The following is a 23,489-nucleotide window of genomic DNA, read 5'->3' as shown; positions in this document are numbered from 1 at the left end:
CATCTATCCATCTATCCATCTATCCATCTATCCATCTATCCATCTATGACTTAATAGGATAAGACCAATGAATAGAATGTGCCTCTGGAAGGGTACATTGTAAACAAAATCAACAGGATAGGTAAAAGGGATGGGGGATGGGAGCGGGGAAAGGAGGGTATGGTGGTGCAAAGTAACATTGTATGTTAAAAAGAAATACTTATATTCATGTGAGGAAACCAAGGAAGCAGAGAGGCAAATGGTGAAGAACATTTTGATGAAGATCAGGAAGGGCAGAAACAGAAAGAAGTGATATTGTCACTGGTGTAGACTACAGACCACCTAGACACAAACAGGGAATAGATGGGGAGTTTGCCTAAAACTGAAGCATGATGGAGTAAGTGTCTGATTATCTCAACATCTGATGGAGGCTTCTCTCTGTCCAAAGCAAAGAAGTTGATGGTTTCCTGATTTGCCTTGATAATTTCATCCTTCGAAAGGTGGAGGAAACAACGGGAATTGGTATTCTACATCGATTTCTCCCCAATAAGGTTACTTGGTGGAAAAGATTGGGAATTTTGCAAGTGACTTTCTCCTTGGAAAGCTAGGCACAGTCTGACAAATATCTCAAATTTTGAATGCTTCAGAGAAAGGACAGGTAGGGTTCCATGTCCTAAAATTCTGAAGGGGAAGTTAGTCCAGGAGGGAACCTTCCAAAGATGATATTCTGAAGACACAGAGAAAGTCCAGGTGTGGTGATGCATGCCTATCATCCTTGTTACTTGGGAAGGTTGAAGATAACAGATCCCTTGAGTTTGGGAGGTCTGAACTACATTATGGCCAAAACTGATCAGATGTCTATACTAAGTCCTGTAACAATGAGGTAAGCCTCTGGGAGCAAAAGGTCATCAGGTTGCCTTTGTTGTTTTGTTGTTTCTGTCTTTTCTGACTTTTTCATGATATCATTTGGGTTTTTCTTTGCAAAGATACTGGAGTAGTTGGCTATTTCCTTCTCCCAGCTCATTTTACAGATGAGGAAACTGAGGCAAACAAGGTTAAGTGACTTGCCCAGGGTCACACAGCTACTAAGTATCTGAGGTTGGATTTGAACTTAGGAAGATGGGGCTTCCCCATTTCAGGTCCTGCACTCTATTCACTACGCCACCTAACTACCCATCAGACTGCCTAAGGAAGGGCAAACTGGTCCATTTCAGAAAAACAGAACAGATTAAAGCTTCCATACCAATAAATAGTGAGATCAGACCCTTGAGTGGGTCCAGTCTCAATCTTACTTTCAACTTGGGTGAGAGAGGGAGTCACTCAGTAAATTAGCACTTATTAAATACCTACTATGTGCCAAGGCATTGTGCTAAGTTCTAGGGATACAAAGAAATGCAAAAACAAACAAACAAACAAACAAACACCCAGTTCTTGCTCTCAGGGATTTCACAGTCTAGTGAAGCAGAAAGGGAGACCTGGTTCAAAAAAAAAACATAAAGGGAAACAATCCTGATGAGGAAGAAAAGAGGACCCATTTAGTGAGATCAGTATGAATAAATAGGGCACTCATGCACTCGCTTAATTTGAAAAAGATGTATACAGAGCATGGATCCAACATCAGGTAAAGGATGAGGACAAAAGTGTCACTGTCAGGAGTACTTCACGCTCAGAACAAGTTGAGATGGAGAAGTCATGCTAAGAACCAAAAAGGAGAGGAGGACCACTGCCCAGCAAGGAGGGGATGGCCACTGATGATGGACAGAAGGTGGAATTCGATAACCTTTAGTTTGTTTCTGATTTCTCTGCCAAGGCAAGTGATATTTGGATTGGAAATGATAGAACAAAGTGGATCTTAGGAAGTTAATATTCCAAATAAGTAGAGACATAGCAAGGGAACACTAGCTGCCTTAATGAGTTCATATCACCAGGGCCAGATGAACTACAACCTCCAATCCTGTACGAACTGGCTAATGTGATTATTGAACCAGTGTCAGTGACCTTTGAAAGATCATGAAGAATGGGAAGGTATTGCAGGACTGGAGAAAAGCATATGTTGTCCTGATTTTCAAAAGGCAGGGAGAGAATAAAGTCTGCAAGCTAGAAGCCAGCAGAGCTTGACTAGGGATTCCTGGCAAAATTCTAGCCTATTATCAGTGGCCAGTGACTGTCTAGAGAAGGAATCATCTGCCAAAGCCAGCATGGCTTCATCAAGAACAATGTATGCTAGGCTAACTAGGGAATGTGCCCTTCCAGAGGCACATTCTACTCATTGGTCTTATCCTATTAAGTCATAGATGGATAGAAAGATGGATGTTCAAATTTGCCTCCTTGTGTTATAATCTACAATTCACTTTGTTATGTTCTGTGTATTCACCTTCACGGATAATTGTAGACAGTTTCCACTATCACTCTCCCCCTTCCTCTTCAGTCTACAGCCCTTTTAATAGATTAGCCAAGCTCCAGTCAAATATATGGTTACCAAAGCTTATTAGGGTGGTTTTCACCCCTGACTAGACTAACATTTTTTGAAAGGGTCTGGTAGATCAGGGAATGCCATAGCTATTTGTCCACATTTTAGCACAAATTTTGACAAACTATCTCAGGATGCTTTTGTGAACAAGCTAGGCTACATGCTAGTGTCCTTTGGTAGATTTAAAGCTGGTTGGATGGCCAGATGCAATGAGTAGCCATCAATGGTTCAATGTGGACTTGAAAAGGATCTAATGGAGTACCTCAGAGATCTGTGATTGGCTCAGTCATGGTTTAACATTTTTATCAATGACTTGGATAAAGCCATTTGCTTATCAAACCTGAAAACGACCCCAAATTGGGAGGATAGCTATTGCTACTTGGACTATTATGCTCCACTCAAGACACCTCATTTTAGAAAGACATTGATAAGATGGAGGGTAGCCAAAAGAGGTCAATCAGAATGGTGAAGGTTCTGAAGAACACGCCACATGATGAGTGATGAAAGGAATTAGTGATGTTTAACCTGGAGAAAGAGAAGACTTGGGGGGAGACATGTTAGCTGTCTTTAAGTACTTGGAAGGCTACCTGTGGGAGAGGGATTAGTAGACTTATTCTGTTTGGCCCCAGGAGGCAGAACTATAGGAGCAACGAGTAGAAATTGCAGAGGCAAATTTAGGCTTGGCATGAGGAAAAAAAAATGCCTAAAAGTAGAATATGTCTAAACAATTAGAGAAGTCTGAAAGTGGAAATGGATGGCCTCAGGAGGTAGTGGGATCCTGTGCATGACTGGAGGACTTTAGACAGCAGTTGGATGACCAATTATTGTGGATGTGGTCACAAGAAGTCTTGTTCAGGTGTAGGTTAGATTAGTTGGCTTCTTACCTGGAAGATTCTATGATCACAATCCCTACCTTAATCTCCAGGCTTCCAGGGTCACTTAAACTGTGAAGAGTATTCCTGGGCTGTACTGGGTTCATAGATTACTTTCAAGGCCTGACATTGGCCCCGAAATACTCAGTATTACTCAGCAATACTCAGTAATACTCAGCAAACCACAGCAAGGATCTGGGTAAGGCAACACCTCAAAACTGGAAATAATGACTACTCATGCTTATCAAGAACTTTTCTCACAACAACCATATCAATTTGACAAATATTTATTATGTGCTTACTGTATGCCAAGCACTGGGATTGTGAGACAAAAATGAAGTCTTCCTTTCCCTGAAGAATAGCTAACGTTCAGGTAAGTCACCACTATTTGTGGATGAAGAAATTGAGGCTTAAATTTGCCCAAGATCACATTGCTAATAAGTGGCAGAAACCAGATTTGAATCAAATTTGTTTGTGGTTTGTTTGTTTTCTGACTTCTAGCCTAGTGCTCTCTCCCCCTTTATTCTTCCATGAAGACATTCCTGGTTCAGTCTAATCCTGCTGTCTAAATGATTCCTGGAGACCATTACCCTACATCAGGGAAGACATTCTTTTTTTTTTTTTTTTTTTGGTTAGGAAATGGGGTTAAGTGTGTCTGAGGCCAGATTTGAACTCCGGTCCTCCTGAATCCAGGGCCAATGCTCTATCCACTGCATCTCCTAGCTGCCCCCCAGGGAAGACATTCTGAGAGAGAAAAGATCTCAAGAGAATCAGGGACCCATGTTGTTTTCCTACCCTGCCCTCACTGGAGAGAACAGAGAAAGAGATTTTGCTGGGGACTTCTATTTTTCTTTGTTTTTTTTCTTTTTATTGAAATAATTTATTATTATATAACCTTTATTACCAAATATATCACTATTCCTTCCTCTATCCAGCAAAATATAAGAAATACTTTAAAAGGGGAAAAAAATCTGTTCAGCAAAACTGGCCAATACATCAACTATGTCTGACTGAATATTCAATATTCCACACCAATAGTGCCCTACCTCTGCAAAAGAAGGGAGGGAGGGGCATTCTCTCAACTGTTTTCCAGGACCAAGCTTAATCATTGTATTACACAGAATTCAGTTGTTTTGTTTTGTTTTCATTTATATTTATGTTTCATTGTTGTAGTCACTGTATATATTCTTTTCTTGGATCTAAAGCTCATGTCTTCCTATAATTCTTTGAATTCATTGTATTAAGTGTTTCTTATGGCACAGCAATAACCTGGTATAGGATGATCAATATAGAACTGGAAAAGACCTCAGAGGTTGCCTACTCCACTCCCCTCACTTTACAGATGAAGAAACTGAGGCACAGAGAGGTTAAGTGACTTGCATAGGATTACACAGCTAGTAAGTGTCTGAGGTGGGCTTCAAACTTGGGTCTTTCTGCCTCTAGCTCCAGCACTCTGTCTAAGATGCCACCAAGCTTATATTCACGTACCACAGCCTTGAGCCATTCTTCCACTGATAAGCATTTACTTTGTATCTAGTTCTTTGCTAACACAAAAAGTGATGCTTTAAATAATCTGGTATACATGGTATCTTTATTTCTTTGACCTCCTTAGGATACATGTCTTGAAGCGAGATCTTTGGATCAAAGGGTAGGGACATTTAGATCACCTTTTGAGCATAATTTCAAATTGCTTTCCAGAATAGTTGAGCTAATTCAGAGTTAGGTAGGGACTTTTTGATGCTTGTCTTCAGGATTTGTCTCAGAAGATGTAATTGTTATCTGGGGCTGAAGCTGTCATTGAAGAGAGCCCTTCTATGTCCTTGGTTAAACCCTAGAGGGCCCATTCTCTCTACACCTCCTAAAGCAAGCATGGCATTGTAGACAGTGCTGGACTTTGAGTTAGATAAACTTGGTTTATCACTTGGATGTTTTGTTACTTATCTTCTCTTATAATTTTTTGGTCTACTTTTCATTCATTTATCAACCTATGCTTTTCTAGGTTTTAAATTAAAATTTCTTCTTCTTAAAATCTTTGGTGATTTTAGCACCTGTCTCTTACTTTATGACATCTCCTCTTTTGATGATGGATTATCCTTGGGGTTGGACCCCAGTGCTGTCTCAGCCTTTTCCAATGATGGGGAATTTACTTTACATCAGCCCTATTCCCGAGTAATTTCTGGGGATATAGAGCTGGCTTCAGCTTGGTTTACTACCCCTTTTCCTTCAGGCCCAATACAGCTCCACATGCTGGTTTCTCTGCTTCTGTTCCCTTTTTTTCTTTAGTTCTCTGACTGAACTGAGTCTGCATCCTTTTGAAAGATTGGGAAAGAGGTATAGGTTAGGCTTTGGGGCATAGCCTTTACTGCTTTGGGGTTAGAGAATCCCTAAGCCAACCCAGCTAGAAGGGAAGTGTGGTTGTTGTTCAGTTGTTCAGAATCATGTCTGATTCTTTGTGACCCATTTGAGGTTTTCTTGGCAAGACACCAGAGTGGTTTGCCATTCTCCAACTCATTTGAGAGATGAGGAAACTGAGGCAAACAGGGTTAAGTGACTTATAGCTAGTAACAGTCTGAGGCTGGATTTGAACTCAGGAAAGATGAGTCTTCCTGACTCCAGGCCCTGTACTCTGTCCACTTCATCACCTCCTATTACTCCCTAGCCCTAAAGTTGTTGGGCAGAGTCAATGTCCACTGCTTATTGCAACAGGATAATGGAGAAAGACAAACATGGGGTGCACTGTCTCTGAAGCAGCAGGAAAATCCACGAAAGAGTTTCAAAGCAGAAGCTCATGGGTCAGTTTGTAATTACAGGGTGGAAGCTGGTGGGGGAGGAGTATTGAATGAGCTCTTTATCATTCACCGCTATTAATTCACAAAGCTATTACTTTGTTGGACCCCTTCCTTTCTTATCCTATGGATACAGTTGTGATTGTTCTTCCATTGGTGAAAAATTTCTCTTTGACGTTTTTTTTTGAGAGTTAGTATTGGAGAAAATGTCTAGTTTTTCATCTTGTTGGACACATGACACAGACCCTTAGATTTGGATTTCAATCCCAACTGTGATACTTAGTAGCTATATGACCTTTAAACTCTGTGCCTCAGTCTCTTTGTCTGTAAAATGAAGATAATAATATCTGTAGGCAGCTAAGTGGCACAATGGATGGAGCACTGGGCATGGAGTCAGGAAAACTCATCTGGCCTCAGACACTAACTGTATGATCCTGGGAAAATCACTTAACCCTGTTTGCCTCAGTTGCCTCAGCTGTAAAATGAGCTGAAAAAGGAAATGGAAAACCACTTTGGTGTCTCTGCCAAGAAAACCCCAAAATGGGGTCACAGAGAGTTTGACACAAATGAAAAACAACTTGACAAAGTACCCATTTCATAGAGTTGCTTCTAAGTTCAAATGAAATAACATGTGAAATATTTTGCCACCTTCAAGTGCTATGTGTGTCTAAATGTGTCGAGCTTTGATAGCTTAAAATTGCACTAAAACTTTTGGGATGCTCTCTATTATTATCATATCTTAAAGGGATACTTTCTGAGGAGGCACTGCCCACCCCATAACACTGACCCTTTTATGCTTTTTATATCTCCTTCCTTTAGACACAACAGCTCCTGTACTTGACTCTCAAATCAGAGGATCCTTAAGTAATTTCCCTCTGGAATCTCAACCCTCCGTGGAAATTATTATCTAAGAAGAGAGAAGGTTGTAGCACTCGCTGACCAAGCTAAATGGTTCTGGTCTGTGCAGAGCATTTAAGGAGATTCCAGACACTAGAGCTATAACTAGGGCAGGGTGACTACAGCTTTGCCTCAGGGCACCAAATTTAGAGGGCACTGACTGAATTTATAGTTTTTCAAGAGCATAGACACAATATAATTTAGCATCTAGTTAGCAAGAATAATTAGTTAAAATAGAAAGCTACAGATGGCTGGCTGCAGTAAACTATCACTTCTCCACCATGCTCCACCCCCCAACTGAAGGCACATTTTCTGTCGCATTCCCTGGGTGCAATTTGTGGTATTATGACTGACTATGCCCCTGCCAGATACAGAGGACACTGCTTTCTGAACAGGTGAGAACCTTAGGGCCTAAAGTGAAGAAGGGGCCCTGAATTTTCCCCACCCTAACAACTATGCTGCCCCAGGGCTCCACTCTTTTCCTTTGAAGCCCTTCAACCTTCAGTACTAATGACCAGGCAGGCCCTGGGGCCAAAGGGAAGGGGGGTTGGCATTGCTTTTCTATGGCCTCCTCCTCCCTCTTCAGCCCCTTTGGCTTAAGAGCTGACCAGGGACACTCAGAAGAATAAACTAATTAAGGTAAAATGTGCAAGAGTGGTGCAGAGCCTTGTAGATCATAAATGGGAACGGTAAAATCAATGGCAGCCCTTCCGCAGGCGGCAGCAGAGGGGCCTGGGCGACAGGAGTAATGGGACTCTGTGATTTAGGAAGAGCAAATGTTCTGGCAGCTGCAACCTGGGTAATTAGGTGTGTCAGGAAGACAGATAAACAGTGAGTCGTGTGGGTCGATGGGACAGGTAATAAACGCCTGGGCGCTTGCCCCGGGTCCGTGTCAGCGCGTCGTCCCTCCTGCCAGCTCCTTGCTGCTGCAGATGGCCTGGGGTGCCTCGCCAGGGGCCAGAGGACAGGCCGTTCAGGGAAGGGGAAGGCTGGCGAGAGCCCCAGGACCTTCCCAGCTCTCCTGGAGGAGCCTGGGAGAGGACAGGTGAGTGAGGAGAGTCAGATGGTTGGGATGGGGCCTCAGACCCCCAAGCTGGACCACATGGCCTTAGAGGATCCCAGGCCACTGCGAGAACCTGCTGCTGATAGGGCAGTTAAGGGAAACCTTTTTTGGGCATGAGTCCTCAAGCAAGCTGAAGCCTCGGCATGCAATCAATCAACAAATATTTATTGCTGAGACAGCATGATTTAGAGGTAAGCGCTGGACCCGGCATTACAAGAGGATAGGATTTAGAGCTGGAAGTGAGGTCAACTAATATAATGCCCTTATTTTACAGATGAGGAAACTAAGGCTCAGGGAAGTCCCATGACATACCTATTTTACAACTGTGTGAAACTCAAACCTTAAAGTTTGTACAAATGTTAGCTCTTCTCATTAGTGCCCTCAGTCACACGCACAGCATCTGAACTCAGGTTCTCTGATTCCAAATCCACTGCTCTCTCCATCAGACACACACTAGATCCTTCCTGGATCTAACATTTACTAGCTGGGGACTGTGGGCAAGGGAGCCCCTATGCTTTCTAACCTGTAAAGGAGGGGTGATATTTATACCACTTCCCTCACAAGGCAATTATGAGGAAAGGACATTGTGAACCCTGAAACACTACCTTAATGTATTATCATTACTATTATTATGGTTGTTGTTATTATCCCCAAACATCCAATGTGTTCCAGGCACTGTGCTAGTCACCAGAAGTAGGAGATGTGTTACCCATTCCCAGGAAGTTTATAGTTTAGTGGGAAACCCTTCCTGATGTCTCCAGTGTCTTATCCTCTAAATCATCTTCTCTTCATTTTGCACACACACACATGCACACACATATGTATTCATATAAATGTGTATGCATATATATACCAACACATATATGAACATGTATAAGTATATGTATCCTGTGTACATAGGCTAGACTATAAGCTATTTGAAGGCTGAAATTGTTTTCACTTTTGTCTTTGTATGCCCAGCACCCACTACGATGCCTGATACATAGTAGGTGCTTTATAAAGGTTTGTTGATTGGCTGATTGATAAAAGTACAAAGCTAAACAATACAAAGCAGGAATTCTTATACATCATGAAGCAGTGGGAGATTAATTACAAAATGCGTGGTGATAATAAAAGCTTATATTTACATGGACTTTGAGGGCTTTCCTCCAAACAACTCTGTGAGGGAGGGAGGTAGTATATTATTGCCTTATCCCCATTTTATAGTTAAGGAAATTAAGGTAAACAAAAGTTAAAAGTCTGAAGCCAAATTTGAACTCAGATCTTCCTGAATTCCAGGACAAAGAGAAGGAGTATTGAGGCAAAATCAGAGGATTGTGACTAGTCAAAATTTGGCTGGGAGGGAGGAGAAGAAAGGGAAGTCACACTGTGAAGCACAGGGAAAGAAATCTGGAGAAGGGAGTTGCTGTCAGACCGTGGAAGGCCTTGAATACCAGGTTAATAAGTCTCGACTACAGGTAATGGGGAATCATTGAAGATTTTTAAGCAAGAGACTCGTCTAATATGGAGGTAAAATGTAATATTAAGAGCACAGGACTTGGCATTTGAAGATCTGTGCTCAAATCCACTCTGCAAGACCTTGGTCAAAGTCATTTCACCTTTGCCATCTGTAAATGAAGGTGCTAGAAGAAGCAATGGGGGATGGGAGATACAGCGCTTGACTTGGAGTCAGGGAGGTATAGCTTCAGATCCTGCCTCAGTCACTTGCTTAGTAGTATGACCCTGGGCAAGTCATTTAACTACTGAGTCTCAGTTTCTTCATCTTTGAAATTAAGAGGTTGGACAAGATGACTTCTAAAGTCCCTTTCTAGCTTGAAATTTATGATCCCATGAATACACGTCCCCTGGGATCTCTTCTGGGGCATCGAGGTGGCACAGTGGATAGAAGTGGGACCGGGGACCTGAGTTCAAATCTGGCCTTAGACACTTACTAGCTGTATGACCCTGAGCAAGTCACTTAACCCCGTGTGCCTCAGTTTATTTACCTGTCAAATGAGCTGGAGTAGGAAAAGGCAAACCACTCAAGCATCTTTGCCAAGAAAACCTGACATGGGGTCACAAATAGTTGGACATGACTGAAATGACTGAAAAAGAACGAGAAGAGGAAGAAGCTATGCTAGCTGTATCAATGTGTGGCTTCAGAGCAGGGTTTTAAGAAGGTTAACTTGGCAGTAATGTGTAGAGTGGTCTGGAGTTGGGAGAAAAGGGAGGTTGGAGGCCAGCCCAGGCAGAAGGTGATATGGGCTTATCCATATCAATCTGGTTGTAGTCGGAATGGAAAGGAAGGGTCAGATACAAGAGACATCCCTAAGGACAGATCTACAGGACTTGGGGATGACTAGATGTGGAGGGCACAGGAGAAGCAAAAATCAATGAAGCCTCCATGTTTCCCATCTTGACGACTTGGAGAATGGTGTGTGAAATAGGTGCATCAGGAGAGTGAACCCATTTGGGGAGACATACAGGACAGTAGATCATAGATTTATAGCTGGAAGGGCTATATGGAGGCCATATGATCCAACCGTTTCATTTTATAGATAAGGAAACTAAGGTCCAACTGCCTTGATATCACTCAGGGAGTATCAGAAGCAAGATATGAACTCAGCTCTTTTGATTTCAGAGATGCTGAACCATGCTGCCTCCCAGATGTTAAGGTCTATTTCAGACCTGTGAGATTTGAAAATAATGGCAAGACTACTCGATAGAAAAATCCGGGAGACCGACAATTCTGGAGTTCAAGAGAAAGATCTGGGAAGGATATATAGATTTGGAAGGTATTTGCATAAAGGTGATAATTAAAGCTATGAGAGCTAATGAGATTTCCAAGAGAAAGGACATACAGATACAAGCAGAGAGCAAAGGATTAAGTAATAGGGAGTGTTCGTGTTTGGGGGGTGGGAAGAAGAGAGGCCAGCGAAGTAGATACAGAAGTGGCAATGAGAGAGACAGAGACAGAGATGGAGAGAGAGAGGGAGAGGGAGGAAGGAAGGGAGGGGGAGAGAGAGACAGACAGGCAGAGACAGAGAGAGGGAGAGAGAGAAAGAGACAGAGAGAGAGGGAGAGGGAGAGAGAACACATGAGAAACAAGATATTCTTTAACCCAAGGGAGGAGAGAGTTCTAAGAAGGAGTAGGGTGGCCATTCCCCCATCAATACACATATATTGAACCATCAGGTTCTGGGCTTCTCAAACCTTATTCCCTAAGGAGTAGGATCAGCTTCTCCACTCATCAGCCCTCTCTCTGCCTAGTCCCTACCTTCCAAGGGGGAGCTGTAGGAGCTCTCTGGGGACAGTTCAAAGGGTGTGAATGTAAGGTTTGGGATAGATATGGAATTAAAGGGCCTTTTTCAGCAGAGCAGCTAGCCCATTTAGGGCTGAGACAGTGCCTCATTCATCTTTGTATTCCCCACAGTTACTATTACCACTAAACTGACATTTATATAGTGTTTTAAAGTCTGCAAAGCACTTCCCATATACTTGCTCATTTGAAACTTAGAGTAATCCTGTGAGTTAGGAGCTAAGAATATTTTTATTCCCACTTTACAGAGGAGGAAACTGAAACTGAGATAGGGTAAATTATTTGCCCTGGATCACATAGGTGGTAATTGTCCAAGATGGGATTTGAACCCAGGCTTTCCTGACTCCAAGTCTGGCACTATCCACTACAGAATGTTGTCTCCCACAGTGCCCTGTACATAATAAGTGCCCAGTAATTATTTGCTTAACTACATTGAGTTTAATTAATATCTTTCCCCCAGGGGCTGTTCCCACTCAGGATGTGATCCAATCCATACTTTATTTAGCACTACTGAAGGGAGAAGGGTAAGCTGGCAGGTAGATGGAGTCAACTATATTGCTAAGGAGGAGGGTCAATGATATGGCTTCAGGCAAAAACAATGTCCGTGCCCCAGGGGGTGATGGGGATATTCAATCAAAAATGCTCTGGGTGATTTGGCTGATGAAAATCCACAGAATTAGTCACAAGTCACAGGGGAAGAGGAAATCAACTGGTGAAAATCAGTGCAGATGAGGGGATGTTTTAATGTCTTAATAAAAGTTTTCTCCATACTCCCCCAACTTTCAAAATATACTTCCTGTTGCCTGGTCTTTGATATACCTTAATAATACTACATTACATCAGACACAGGTTGGTAGTTTGGGATTGGGCAACAATCATGATTTCTTAAGAAATCTGGTTTCATGATGGGGCACATCCATGAGCCAACTAGCTGAGTCCCCATACCGTCTTACTCTCATTGCTGTCCTGCCCATTCCCCTCCTCACCACTTGCTGCTCATCTAACCATTTGTGATTGTAGTCTATTAGCTGGAGGACAAGTGAATATGACTTGCCTCTAAAAATGAAATTGCTAAATGGTTGGGACCCAGGATCGCAGAAGATCTGGGATCTACATCAAGAGGCAAAAGAACATGATTTTTGAGGGAGAAGGTCCACAAAAATATGGTTTGAGGGTCATGAAATGAATATATTTTAGGGGTTGAAACTGTATCACTGTAGCTTAGGAATTAGCATGCCTAGAAATCCAGTTTAGGGGTCAGGACGGTGGTGAGTTAGGTCTGAGGATTGAGTAGGCATGGGAATGGAGGGGTTCCCTGTATTACTTCACACGTGACTGCTCATTGGTTTGGACTACTTGAGAGGTTAGGTCCCTGGCTTAAGCCAAATGGTTACTTGTGTCATTGGAGGAATGCTAAAATCCACCCAACCGCTACCTAAGGAGTGGGAAAAGTGCTCAACTGGATTCAACTGAGTTCAAATTCCAACCCTGTTACTACCTCTGTGTGACATTGGGTAAATCATTCAACCTTTTTCTGGATCTGTTTTATGATCTGTAAAATGAGATTAGTTTGATCAGTTAGATAATCTCTAAAGCTCTTTCCAACTCCAGAGCTATAGCCTGCCATGGCACCTGGAATCCCCACTTCTGGAGGTAATTCTTTGTATTAAGAAGGGCCAAAGAAAGAGTAAAAATGCTTTATTACCAGGTTGCACGGAAGTAAGGGAGTGGTGTCAGGAAGCATTCTAACCCAGGCTCACCCTTTTGGACATTACTCGGAGTGGGTTTACTGGAAAAGGTCAGGGACCACCGGAGTGAGGGACCATCGTGGAAAGGTGTGCTAATAGTGTTCCCCAGGTGGGGATCAGTCTGAAGTATCTAATATTTGAGGGCACTGGGTAGTACCTAGCAGTAGGAGATAGTAAAGAACAACATCACCTAATTCACTCCTTTTCCTAGGATTATCCTCTCATCCCTGGCTACCAGTTGCTGAGTCTGTCATCCACTATTTGGCATCTCTCCTCATTACTAAATAGATAACATGACATAGTGGGTGAAGAACTAGCCTGCGAGTCAGGGCTCAGGTCCTGCTTCCAATACATACCGACTGTGTGACCCTGGGTAAGTCACTTGAATATCTTAGTGCCCCCAGCCAACTGTCTAACACCATAAGTTGCAAAAGTGTTGCCAGTCCACGTTGGTAGAAGGAATTTCTGTCCTGGGACTTCCTGGCAGTGATGAAATCACAGGTTCTGTCCTGCCTGTTCTGTAGTATGTTACTAAGCTTCTTCTTGGGATCACCTGGACTCATAGAATGTTAGAGCTGTGGGTGGGGAGAATTTGAGATCATAGGATTTTACTTGTAAGGGATATATATATATATACATATATGTATATATGTGTGTGTGTGTATATATGTATGTATGTATGTATATATTGTTCTGACATAATTGGCTAGTCAGTCAGGACTAAATTCAGGCTCCTGATTCTCCAGAGTTGGCATGACATGGTGCATAGAGAGGCAGCTTTGAAGCCAACTTACTGAGTGACCCTGGGAAAGTCATTTACCCTCTCAGTGCCCTGGGCAACTCTTTAAGCCCATGACCTGCTCAGTAGAGGGAGTTTTCTCGTCTGGGAGTTCCCTATACTACTAAAACCACAGGTGCAGTTCCTATCCTTCTCTATTAACTCCTGGTTGAGGGTTGCCTTCCTCTCATCTCCTTGGGACAGTATTAGTTCTACCTTTTCTTGGGAATGAATGGTTGAAGTAGTTAAAGGGACTCCTCCCCAAAGTATACTGCTTGTAGGGATGGAAACTCCCAATTCCTTTAAGAAACAACAACAAACAATACCAGTTCATCCTTCATAGTAGAGATGGGCATTCCCATTGGAATTTGTAGTTTTAAAATTGCCTGATGCACAGAGGAGGTTAAGGAACTTGCCCAGGACTCATAGATTGAGATCTAGAAAGGACGTTTGGGCCCATCTAATCCAACCTTCTCATTTTATAGAGGAAGGAATGGAGACCCGAAGAGGTTAAGATTGTCCCATGATCAGAGGTGGGATGAGAATGCAGGTCTTTCTGAGTCTGGGGCCAGCACTGTCTCCACTATGTGGTTATTGGTCACTCTCAGTCTTCAGAATCAACCAGTCCAGCCCATACCCATTGGCATCAATAACATCCCTAAAGCAACCAAGATTCTGGGGTCTGTAGAAGGTAGAAAGAAGGGGAGATGACCTTTCCAGATCCCTATTGTATCCCATCCCAACATCTCCCACAAAAGCAAAAGGATCCCCAAAGCCAAATGTGCCTAGTGGTGTTGGTCCTGAGATGGAGCTCCCAGAGACATTTTGGGCTCCCCATGGTGGCCAGGGGATGGAACAACTAAGCACAGAGCCAGCTGGACAGATGGGAATTTGCTGACACAGCACAAATGTCTCTGCTCCCCATCTCCTCCCACTGTCAATGAATCAATTGAATCACTCAACTGAAAAATTAACTCAAACCCACAGACATCCCTCAAACCCACAGAAGGTCACCGAGAAGTGTGGAGCCAGAGCTGAGGCTGCTGGGCATTGGGGAGGGGAGAGGGCCAGGAAGACCTTCTGTCTCTAGATGGTCACCCCAAGCAGGTCTTCAGCCCCTGAGGAGGCAAATGTTAGGGCACTCATCTCCAGAAAGACTATGATTTCTTCTTGGCAAATCCATTTTGTTTGCTTTTATTTGAGGTGTTCCTGCCTTCCCCAGATAGAGTCTACCATTCTGACAGAAGAGATAGCCCGTTGTAGTAGAAGGAATATTGTTCTCGGTGTATGAAGACCTGAGTTCAAGGTCTGGCTCTGACACTTTGTGACCTTGGGCAAATCACTTAACCTCTCAATCTCAATGTCCTTATCTGTATATATTATTAATATATTAATTTAAATGTATTGGGTATTATATTAAAGCCCTAAAGAGCTGTGAGCTATTATGATGTGACAGTAGATAGATCACTGGACTTGAAGTCAAGAACATCTGAGTTCAAATCTTGCCTCAGATAGTTACTAACTATATGACCTTGGACAAGACATTTAAACTCTCAGCCTCATTTTCCTCAACTGTAAAATAAGGGGGGTGGGACTCGATGGTTGCTATGGTTGTTTACAGCTCTTCATCTAGGTCCTTATGAATATTTCTCCTTCTAGAATCTTCTTGCTTCCATTCTGACTCTCCCTTCCCCCTTTCCGCCCCTGTCTCCTTTCCTGCCCTTTGCAGTCACACCTACCCTCTGGCTCCTGTCTACAGACGGACCTTAGATGGATCTTGGTCCCTTCCCCTGACCTTGCCCCAATTAAAGAGTTGATCAGCTCATCAATTAACTTTGTCCCAATCCAATCTTCCCTTGGACTGACAGCAGTAAATCCAGCTGGATAATCATGCCCTGATATTTGTGTAGGGATAATTATAGTCGCATAGGCCTGAGTCGGTGGCAAGATGAGATGAAAACCCATAAAATACTGCTCGGGTGCTGGGCTCATTGTTCTCTGGCTTCTCGAGGCTGGCAGCTGGCCAGGCAGCAGCACCCTCCTCTTGCTGGGCCCTGGCTGTGGTCCTGGCTCTGAGCCTCATCTCACATCCTACCCTCCGCAGGTCCTATCCACAGGGAGCAGGGAGCCCTCTGGGGCTGGATCTCTGGGTCTCAGTGGGCCGGGGACCATCAAAGGCCCAGTTTTTCCAGATTCCCCTTGCTTAGGTGGCATGTTCCCTTAGCAATACAGGAGGCTCAGATCTGCCTTTTTCACAACGAGAGGTCCCGTCAGTGAGTGGTAGATGGCTGCTTGTGGCTGAAGGGGGTACAAATCAAATCGCTATATTTGTCTATACCCTAGGCGCTCACGCTCCTCCTCCCTGCATTTTTCTCCTCGTCCCCTCTAACCTCATTTTCATCTCACTCATTCAATCAATTATTTCACTGAGGCTTCAGAATCCTAGATTCAGATCACAGAGTTATGGCAAGGAACAAATAAGCTCGGATGTGAAAAACAGCCTTGGAAACCGTAAAGCCCCACACCTTGAAATTTCACATTTGCATAGAAACCTCACAGTTCTCAAGGCAACTTGACCTACAACAGCCCTGGGAAGTAAGCTGGGGCAGGTGCTGTCCTCATTTTTACAGATGAGGAAGTGGGGGGCCTGGAGACGGTGAGGGACTCCCCAGACAGCCCACGGTTAGCATATGTCAGAAAGGTGTCCTGACGTGGTGCTAAGGCTTTTGACTCAGGGGATCTGGACTTAAATCCTGCCTTCTCAATCTCAATGTCCTCATCTGCATATATTATTAATATACTTACATTAATATATTACCGACTTTAGTTGTTGAGTCGTTTTTCAGCTGTGTTCAATTCTTTGTGACTCCATCTGGGGTTTTCTTGGCAGAGATACCAGAGTCGTTTGCTATTTCCTTCTCCAGCTCTTTTTACAGATGAGGAAACTGAGGCAAACAGGATGGAGTGACTTGCCCAGGATCACGCAGCTACTAAATGTCTGAGGCCAGATTTGAACTCAGGAAGATGAGTCTTCCTGACTCGAAGCCTGGCATTCTACCCACTGTGCCATCTAGCTGCCTTAAAATCTGCTATTACTATTAATATATTAAAGCACTTACTACCTATGTGACCTTGGGCTAGTTCCTGAACCTCTGCCTGTTTTTTTATCTATAAAGTAAGGGGGAAGTGGACTAGAACGGGGGTATCAAACTCAAATAGAAACAGATCTCTTTAAGCTGCATATTGCCTTAGAAAACTACAAGTTAATATTATCTGTATTTTATTGTATGTTTATTTATTTTGCTAAAATATCCCAATCACATTTTTAGATTTATTTATTTAGAACATTCTTTATCTTTTTTACATTTTGAGTTCCCAATTCTCTTCCTCCCCTTTTCACTGAGAAGAGAAGCAACAGGATATCAATTATCCATGTGAAGTCATTTCTAATTACATTTCAATTGTGTACTCCAGAGTATTGGGATCTGAGTGTAGCCTGTAAGGTTGTGAGTTTGATACCTTTCAACTAGATGACCTCTAAATTCCCTTCCAGATGTAAAGCTATGATTCTATAAATTGAGGTCTTTTGACTCCAAATATCAAAATATTTATTGGTTTTGGTGGGGCAGCTAGGTGGCACAGTGGATAGAGTGCCAGTCCTGGAGTCAGGAAGACCCGAGTTCAAATCCAGCCTCAGATACTTGGTAGCTGTGTGACCCTGGGCAAGTCACTTGACCTTATTTGCCTCAGTTTCCTCATCTGTAAAATGAGCTGGAGAAAGAAATGGCAAACCACTCCAGTGTCTTTGCCAAGAAAACCCCAAGGGGGTCACCAAGAATTGAACACAACTAAAACAACTGAATGACAACAACAAATTAGGGTTGGGCACTACACATTACTACTACTGCTATTCCTCTCTCTTCCCATCCACCACCATGGAGGCTGAAGAGGGTCTAAGACAGATTTTGTAGGCCTTTTTTTGTTGTTGTTTTTGCTCAAGACCTATTATTTCATCTGTGTGTGGAGAATTCCTTCCAACTATGTGGATTGACAACTTCTCAGCAAATTATAGTTTTAAAGAGTTGCCATGGGCATTGAGAGGATAAGTGACTTGGGTCACAGAGTCAGTATATGTCAGAAGGACTTGAGCCTAGGTCATCCTGACCCCAAGGCTAGCCTTCTATCTGGCCAGGTTAGAGGTCTCAATCCGGACAGACCCTAAAAGATCCTAAAGAGGTATCCTAGGGAGTCCAATCCTATTTTGGCTGCCTGTGGTCAGGAGGGCCTCTGGCAAGTTTCTACCCTGGTTCAGATCAACACACCTGACCAGAAGATTCTATAGCATGTACTCAAAATGTGCTGTCCTCATTTCAGCATGGGCAGGGTTGGGAGTTAAGAGTCTCTGAAGAAGCCTTGAGGAGAAGACCTATATCTGCTCCTCTGAATCATAGTACCTTGTAAAACAGGTTTCCTCTTGAGATGCTCTGGGGACCCTGATCTGATTCGGCAATTTGTGGGCTAGAGATGGCTTTCACCTTCTCCTCTGCCTCCCCTATATTGAGTCCAGGGAGCACCTTACTGTCAGTAATAAGCATTAGGAGGCTACATCTAGACATTATTCTAAGAGGTGAGGTCTCTATAGGCCTCCCTCACCCCCAAGAGTTCTTTAATGGAGAAACTGAGGGGCTCTGTAGGGAGATACCAGGGAGGCCTCTTTGAGAAGACATCTATAGGAGAGTTAAAAGCAAATATTGGAGGTAGAAAAGGAAAGAAGGGAACTAGCCAGTCTCCCTACCTGAGAAGGCATTGTTGGTGTTAAGGAAGTAGATTTCCTCCCGGCCATCCCCGTCAATGTCACAGGCAGTGACCCCGATGGCGTTGCCCTGCCGGTCCCGGAGCGCATAGTAGGGGGAACTTCTCTCATCCACTGCAATGTTCACCAGGCGCTGCTGGGCTCGATCATACTTCAGAACCAGGTTGGGGCCATTATAGCTGAGAGAGAAGAGAATGGCAAGGAAGATGAAGATGGGAAGCAACATCTCTCTCCACACATACTCCAATGAACCTCAAACCTCCCCTGAACAGCTTGCAAAAATATCTGTCCAAAAAGACTTACATGAACTGATGCAAAGTGAAGTGAGCAGAACCAGGAGAACGTTGTACACAGTAACAGCAATATTATACATGGAAGAACCGTGAACGACTTAGCTATTCTCAGTAAGGCAATCCAAGACAATCCCAAAGAACTCATGATGAAGCATGCTATTCATTTCCAGAGAAAGAACTGATATTACATGAATACAGACTGAAGCATATTATTCCTTCCTTCCTTCCTTTCTCTCTTTCCTTCCTTCCTTCCTCTCTTTCCTTCCTTCTTCTCTTTCCTTCCTTCCTTCTTTCTTTTCTTCCTGTTTGAGGCTTCTTATACAAAATGACTAATATGAATATGTTTTACATAATTGCACATATATAACCTATATCAAATTGTTTACTGTTGGGGTTGGGGGGAGGAAGGGATAGAATTTGGAACTCAAAACTCTTTTTAAAATGTTTGAAAAATTGTTTTAACATGTGACTGAGGAAAGTATAAAATATTATTAAAAGGAAAAAAATATTTATCCAAACAAAGTTGCCAAGGTAGGCCCACCCTACCAGGGTAGTGTCTCATGGGAGCCTATCTGTTGAGTGTCTCATGCTTAGACCCCAAAGTCTGGCCACTAATAAATAGGGAAAGGGAAAGAGAGTCTGGTTTTTACTCTCCTATTTGAGTTCAACTGCCTACATAGCATTCAAGGCAAAAAGCGGGATAGAAGGCCCCACTTTGGCCCTGGGCCTTCCACAGTGAAGAAGCACCAGGGGAAGAGAAGCCATTTTGATTGGGGGTTGGATACTTAGAGCTTGACAAGACACTTCCCACATTTAAATCACACATTTGACATTAGCATCTCAGGCTAGAGAGTGTGAATAAATATAGCTAGATTAGGTCAACCCACTAGATTTCTTTGACCTGTTTCACGGTTTTGGCCTCCCCATCTTAGCTGAAATCATAGCTTAGTGCTTAGCAAGGCCTGTGTTCTTACTCTATGGGAAGAACGAAAGAAAAAAAATTTTTACTAAGTATCTATTATGTACCCAGCACTGTGCTAAGTGCTTTGTAATTATTACCTTGTTTGATCTTCACAACAAGCCTAGGTAGTAAGTGCCATTATTCTCATTTTACCAGGGAAACTGAGGTAAAGAAGGGGTAAGTGCCTTGCCCAAAGTCACATAGCTCATAAGTGTCTGAGGCTGAATTTGAACTCAGATCTTCCTGAGCCTAGGCACAGTGCTCTATCTACTTGCCATTTAGCTGCCTCTATAAGATAAGTAAGTAGCTTGGCCAAGGCCACACAGTAGGTACAATAGGAGCAGTAAGTTTTTCAATTCCCAGTTGAGTGCTCTTTCTATTAGTACAGTGCCTGGCACATAGTAGGCATTTAATAGACCACAACAACAAGTGTTTATTAAGTACTTATGATGTTCCAGGCACTGTGCTAAGTGCTGGGAATATATAAATACATGCAAAAAGAAGATCCCTGCCCTCAAGGAGCTTATAGTCTAATGGGATAAGACAATACACAGAAGGGAGCTGAGAAGCAGGTGTGTGTGTGTGTGTGTGTGTGTGTAAGAAGGTACCCAAAGTCCAGAGAGTCAGCAGTACAGGGAGAGAAGCAAAGGAGGGAGCATGGCTGACCTTGGCATTTCCTCAACATGGAATTTCCAGGAGGCACTCACCAACTGGAAGAGACATTTACTCAATTAACCTTATCCCACTCCTTTCCACTTGATTCACATTTCATTAATCCTTGGAGTTCTCTGAGTCAAGTAGGTTTGGGTCCCCCAATTATTAAGATGCCCCATTTTATATCTCACCTGGAAAATCTGAGGTACCAAAAGAGAAAATAATTTGTTGAAGGTCACCCAAAGAGGAACGGAGCAAGGTAAAGGAGACAATTCTGGGATCCTGCCTTCCAAATAGAGCGCTCTGCACAGCACCAGACTCTTCTGAGCTTTCCAGAGGAATCTAGCCAAACCCCAGGTATGTTTAATCCCTTACACTCCCTCTCCTTTGTTTTCAACCTGCTAGTATATCTTAAGGGAAATTCAACTGCCTGTTTCTGATTAGTCCCCTTTTTCAAATGCGTGGGGCCAGCAGTCTGAAGTCTCCAAGGTCTCTGAAAGAAGTCACTTTCTTGTTTTCCTAAAACGAAGCCAATTTGACCCTCTTCACAGTTACTCAGGATTTGGAGGCAGTGAAGTTGGAGGATTTTTAGAAAACTGGCCAGGTGCCTCCTGGCACCCACAGTGCATGAAAGGGGAGAAAGGAAACTTATTATCTACTGAGTCAGCAGCATGGGTGATGGAAGGGAGCTTGTTAGACACCTTAACAAAGAGTGTCTGAATTCTATGTGTCAGGGGAGGCTCCATGACCTATGAGAGGTGCCTAAGATGGAGATACAGAACACTGAGGTCCCAATACTAGCTCGATCAGCACTTTGCTGTCCAGCCTCAGGTACGAAGAAATGCTTAATCTGAGTGAAATATGATTTCCTCAGTCCTACTAGGAAAAGAACCCAAGGTACCTGGTACCCAGCCTTCTCCATCCCAACACTATATCTTGTCTCTAAAAACCATTATCTTACAATGATGATGATGATCATAATAATTATAACAATAATAACAGACATTTATAAAATGCTCAATCTTTCCCAGCCAAATTCCTTGAAAGAACCCACACTTAATTGCCTTTTACTCTCTTTTAAAACCTCTGCAATCTGACTTCTGACCTCATCACTCTATTAAAACTGCTTTCTATAGTAGTTACCAATGATCTCTTATTTGCTGAATCGAATGATATTCCCAGACCTCAACCTTCTTTGCCCTTTCTGCGGCACTCAACACCGTTGACCATCCTCTCCTCTGAGACACTATCTCCCTCTACCTACCCCTTCTTGGTCTCTTTTGTTAGCTCATCATCCATATCCTGCCCTCTAAGTGTGAGAGTACCCTGACGTTCTGTCTTGGGCTTGCTTCTCTGTTCCCTTGCTTGGGGACCCTTATCAGCTTCCATAGTTTGAATCATCATCTCTATGCAGATGACTCACAGATCTATATTTCCAGCCCTTATCTCTAGCCGCCCATCCCCCACCACAAAGATGCTTATGATTCTAGCACCCACTCCTCTTCCCCAGGACTCTCTCTCCGTCTTGTGGCTAAGACATATTGAGTCTAAGAAACATTGATTTGCAAGAGGAGTAAGTTCACCATTTGTACATGGTTGCTAACGATTTCACCTGTTTAGGGCTGAAGTTCTTAACTGGAGTGCATGAACTTGTATAATATACCTATATACCTAAACATATAGACATATATGTATAGCAAGATATATATGCATATGTGTGTGTGTGTGTATATATATATATATATATATATCTCCATGTACACATAGATACACAAAGATAGATATATGGGTAGAAAGATAATTGTTGTATTGATTTCCCGTGTATTTTATGCAGTTATAACATTCTGAAAGGGTTGATAGACTTGACTAGATTGCCGAAGGGGTTCTTGAACCCCCCCTACAAAAAAGCTAAGAACCCTTGGTTTAGGGCAAAATCACATGTGCCCCAAGACCCAGAGATCTCAACCTATGCTAGTTTTCTCCAGATCTTTCCCCAGACCCATATTCCTGTATTTTTACAGTGTCAATCATAGGATTGCAGGATTGGAGACTAGAATAAACGTTAGTGATCTTCAAGTGTAACTTTTTTATTTTTTTAGATAAAGAAACTGAAGCCCAGAGAAGTTAGGAGATTTATAATTTCCTATGCAAAGTGAATGTATCCTTGACTTAAGGTGCCAGCCACAGGATGATAGGATTTAGAACCAGAAAGGACTTTAAAAGTCCTTTAAGCCAATCAATACATTTTGACAGATGGGGAAACCGGGGCCTGGAGAAGTTAAATGACTTATCTAAGATCACACATGTGAACCACATTATTCCCTTTGTGCCCACTACAGGATCATACGTACATAGAAATATACATGTACAGATGCATATATATCTAGCTATACATATATGTCTATATGTTTAGATATATAGATATATTATACAATTTCATGCACTCCAGTTAAGATTTAGATCTGGACAGGACCACAGAGATGATCTAAGCAAACCCCTTCATTTTTATAAAGGAGGTAACCAAGATCCAGACTTTAGTGACGTGCTCAAGGTAGTAAGTATCAGAAGTAGGATTTGAACCCAGGTCACGTGACTCCAAATCCATTGTTCTTTCCACAACACATTGATGCTAAGTTTGGGTTTTTTTTAAGTTGTTTTTTGTTTTTGTTTTTGTTTTTGTTTTTGTTTTGAGGCAATCAGGGTTAAGTGAATTGCAGCTAGTAAGCATCAAGTGTTTGGTCTGAGGCCAAATTTGAACTCAGGTCCTCCTGAATTCAGGGCCGGTGCTCTATCCATTGCGCCACCTAGCTGCCCTCCCTGATGCCTTGTTAACCAGGACCCAGGTTACCCATCTTCGTCTAGAATGTTTCACACCAG

At 42.9% G+C, this 23,489-nt stretch overlaps 1 protein-coding gene across 3 annotated transcripts in view; it reads right to left on the bottom strand.

The window, feature by feature from the left end:
• The window catches only part of CRTAC1 (cartilage acidic protein 1), a 182,958-nt gene that overhangs the window by 53,908 nt on the left and 105,561 nt on the right, over positions 1-23,489 (bottom strand). For all 3 annotated transcript variants that reach the window (XM_027857080.1, XM_027857066.1, XM_027857072.1), the window contains exon 3: positions 18,687-18,883. In XM_027857080.1, coding sequence (XP_027712881.1) covers positions 18,687-18,883 — 197 coding nt within the window. The remainder of the gene's footprint in view (positions 1-18,686; positions 18,884-23,489) is intronic.

Source organism: Vombatus ursinus, unplaced genomic scaffold, assembly GCF_900497805.2.
Source record: "Vombatus ursinus unplaced genomic scaffold, bare-nosed wombat genome assembly UNPS02000749.1, whole genome shotgun sequence".
In the NCBI taxonomy this organism is placed as follows: Eukaryota; Metazoa; Chordata; class Mammalia; order Diprotodontia; family Vombatidae; genus Vombatus; species Vombatus ursinus.
The sequence above is the reverse complement of the archived record's forward strand: the minus strand, read 5'-3'. Positions and strand labels throughout refer to the sequence as shown.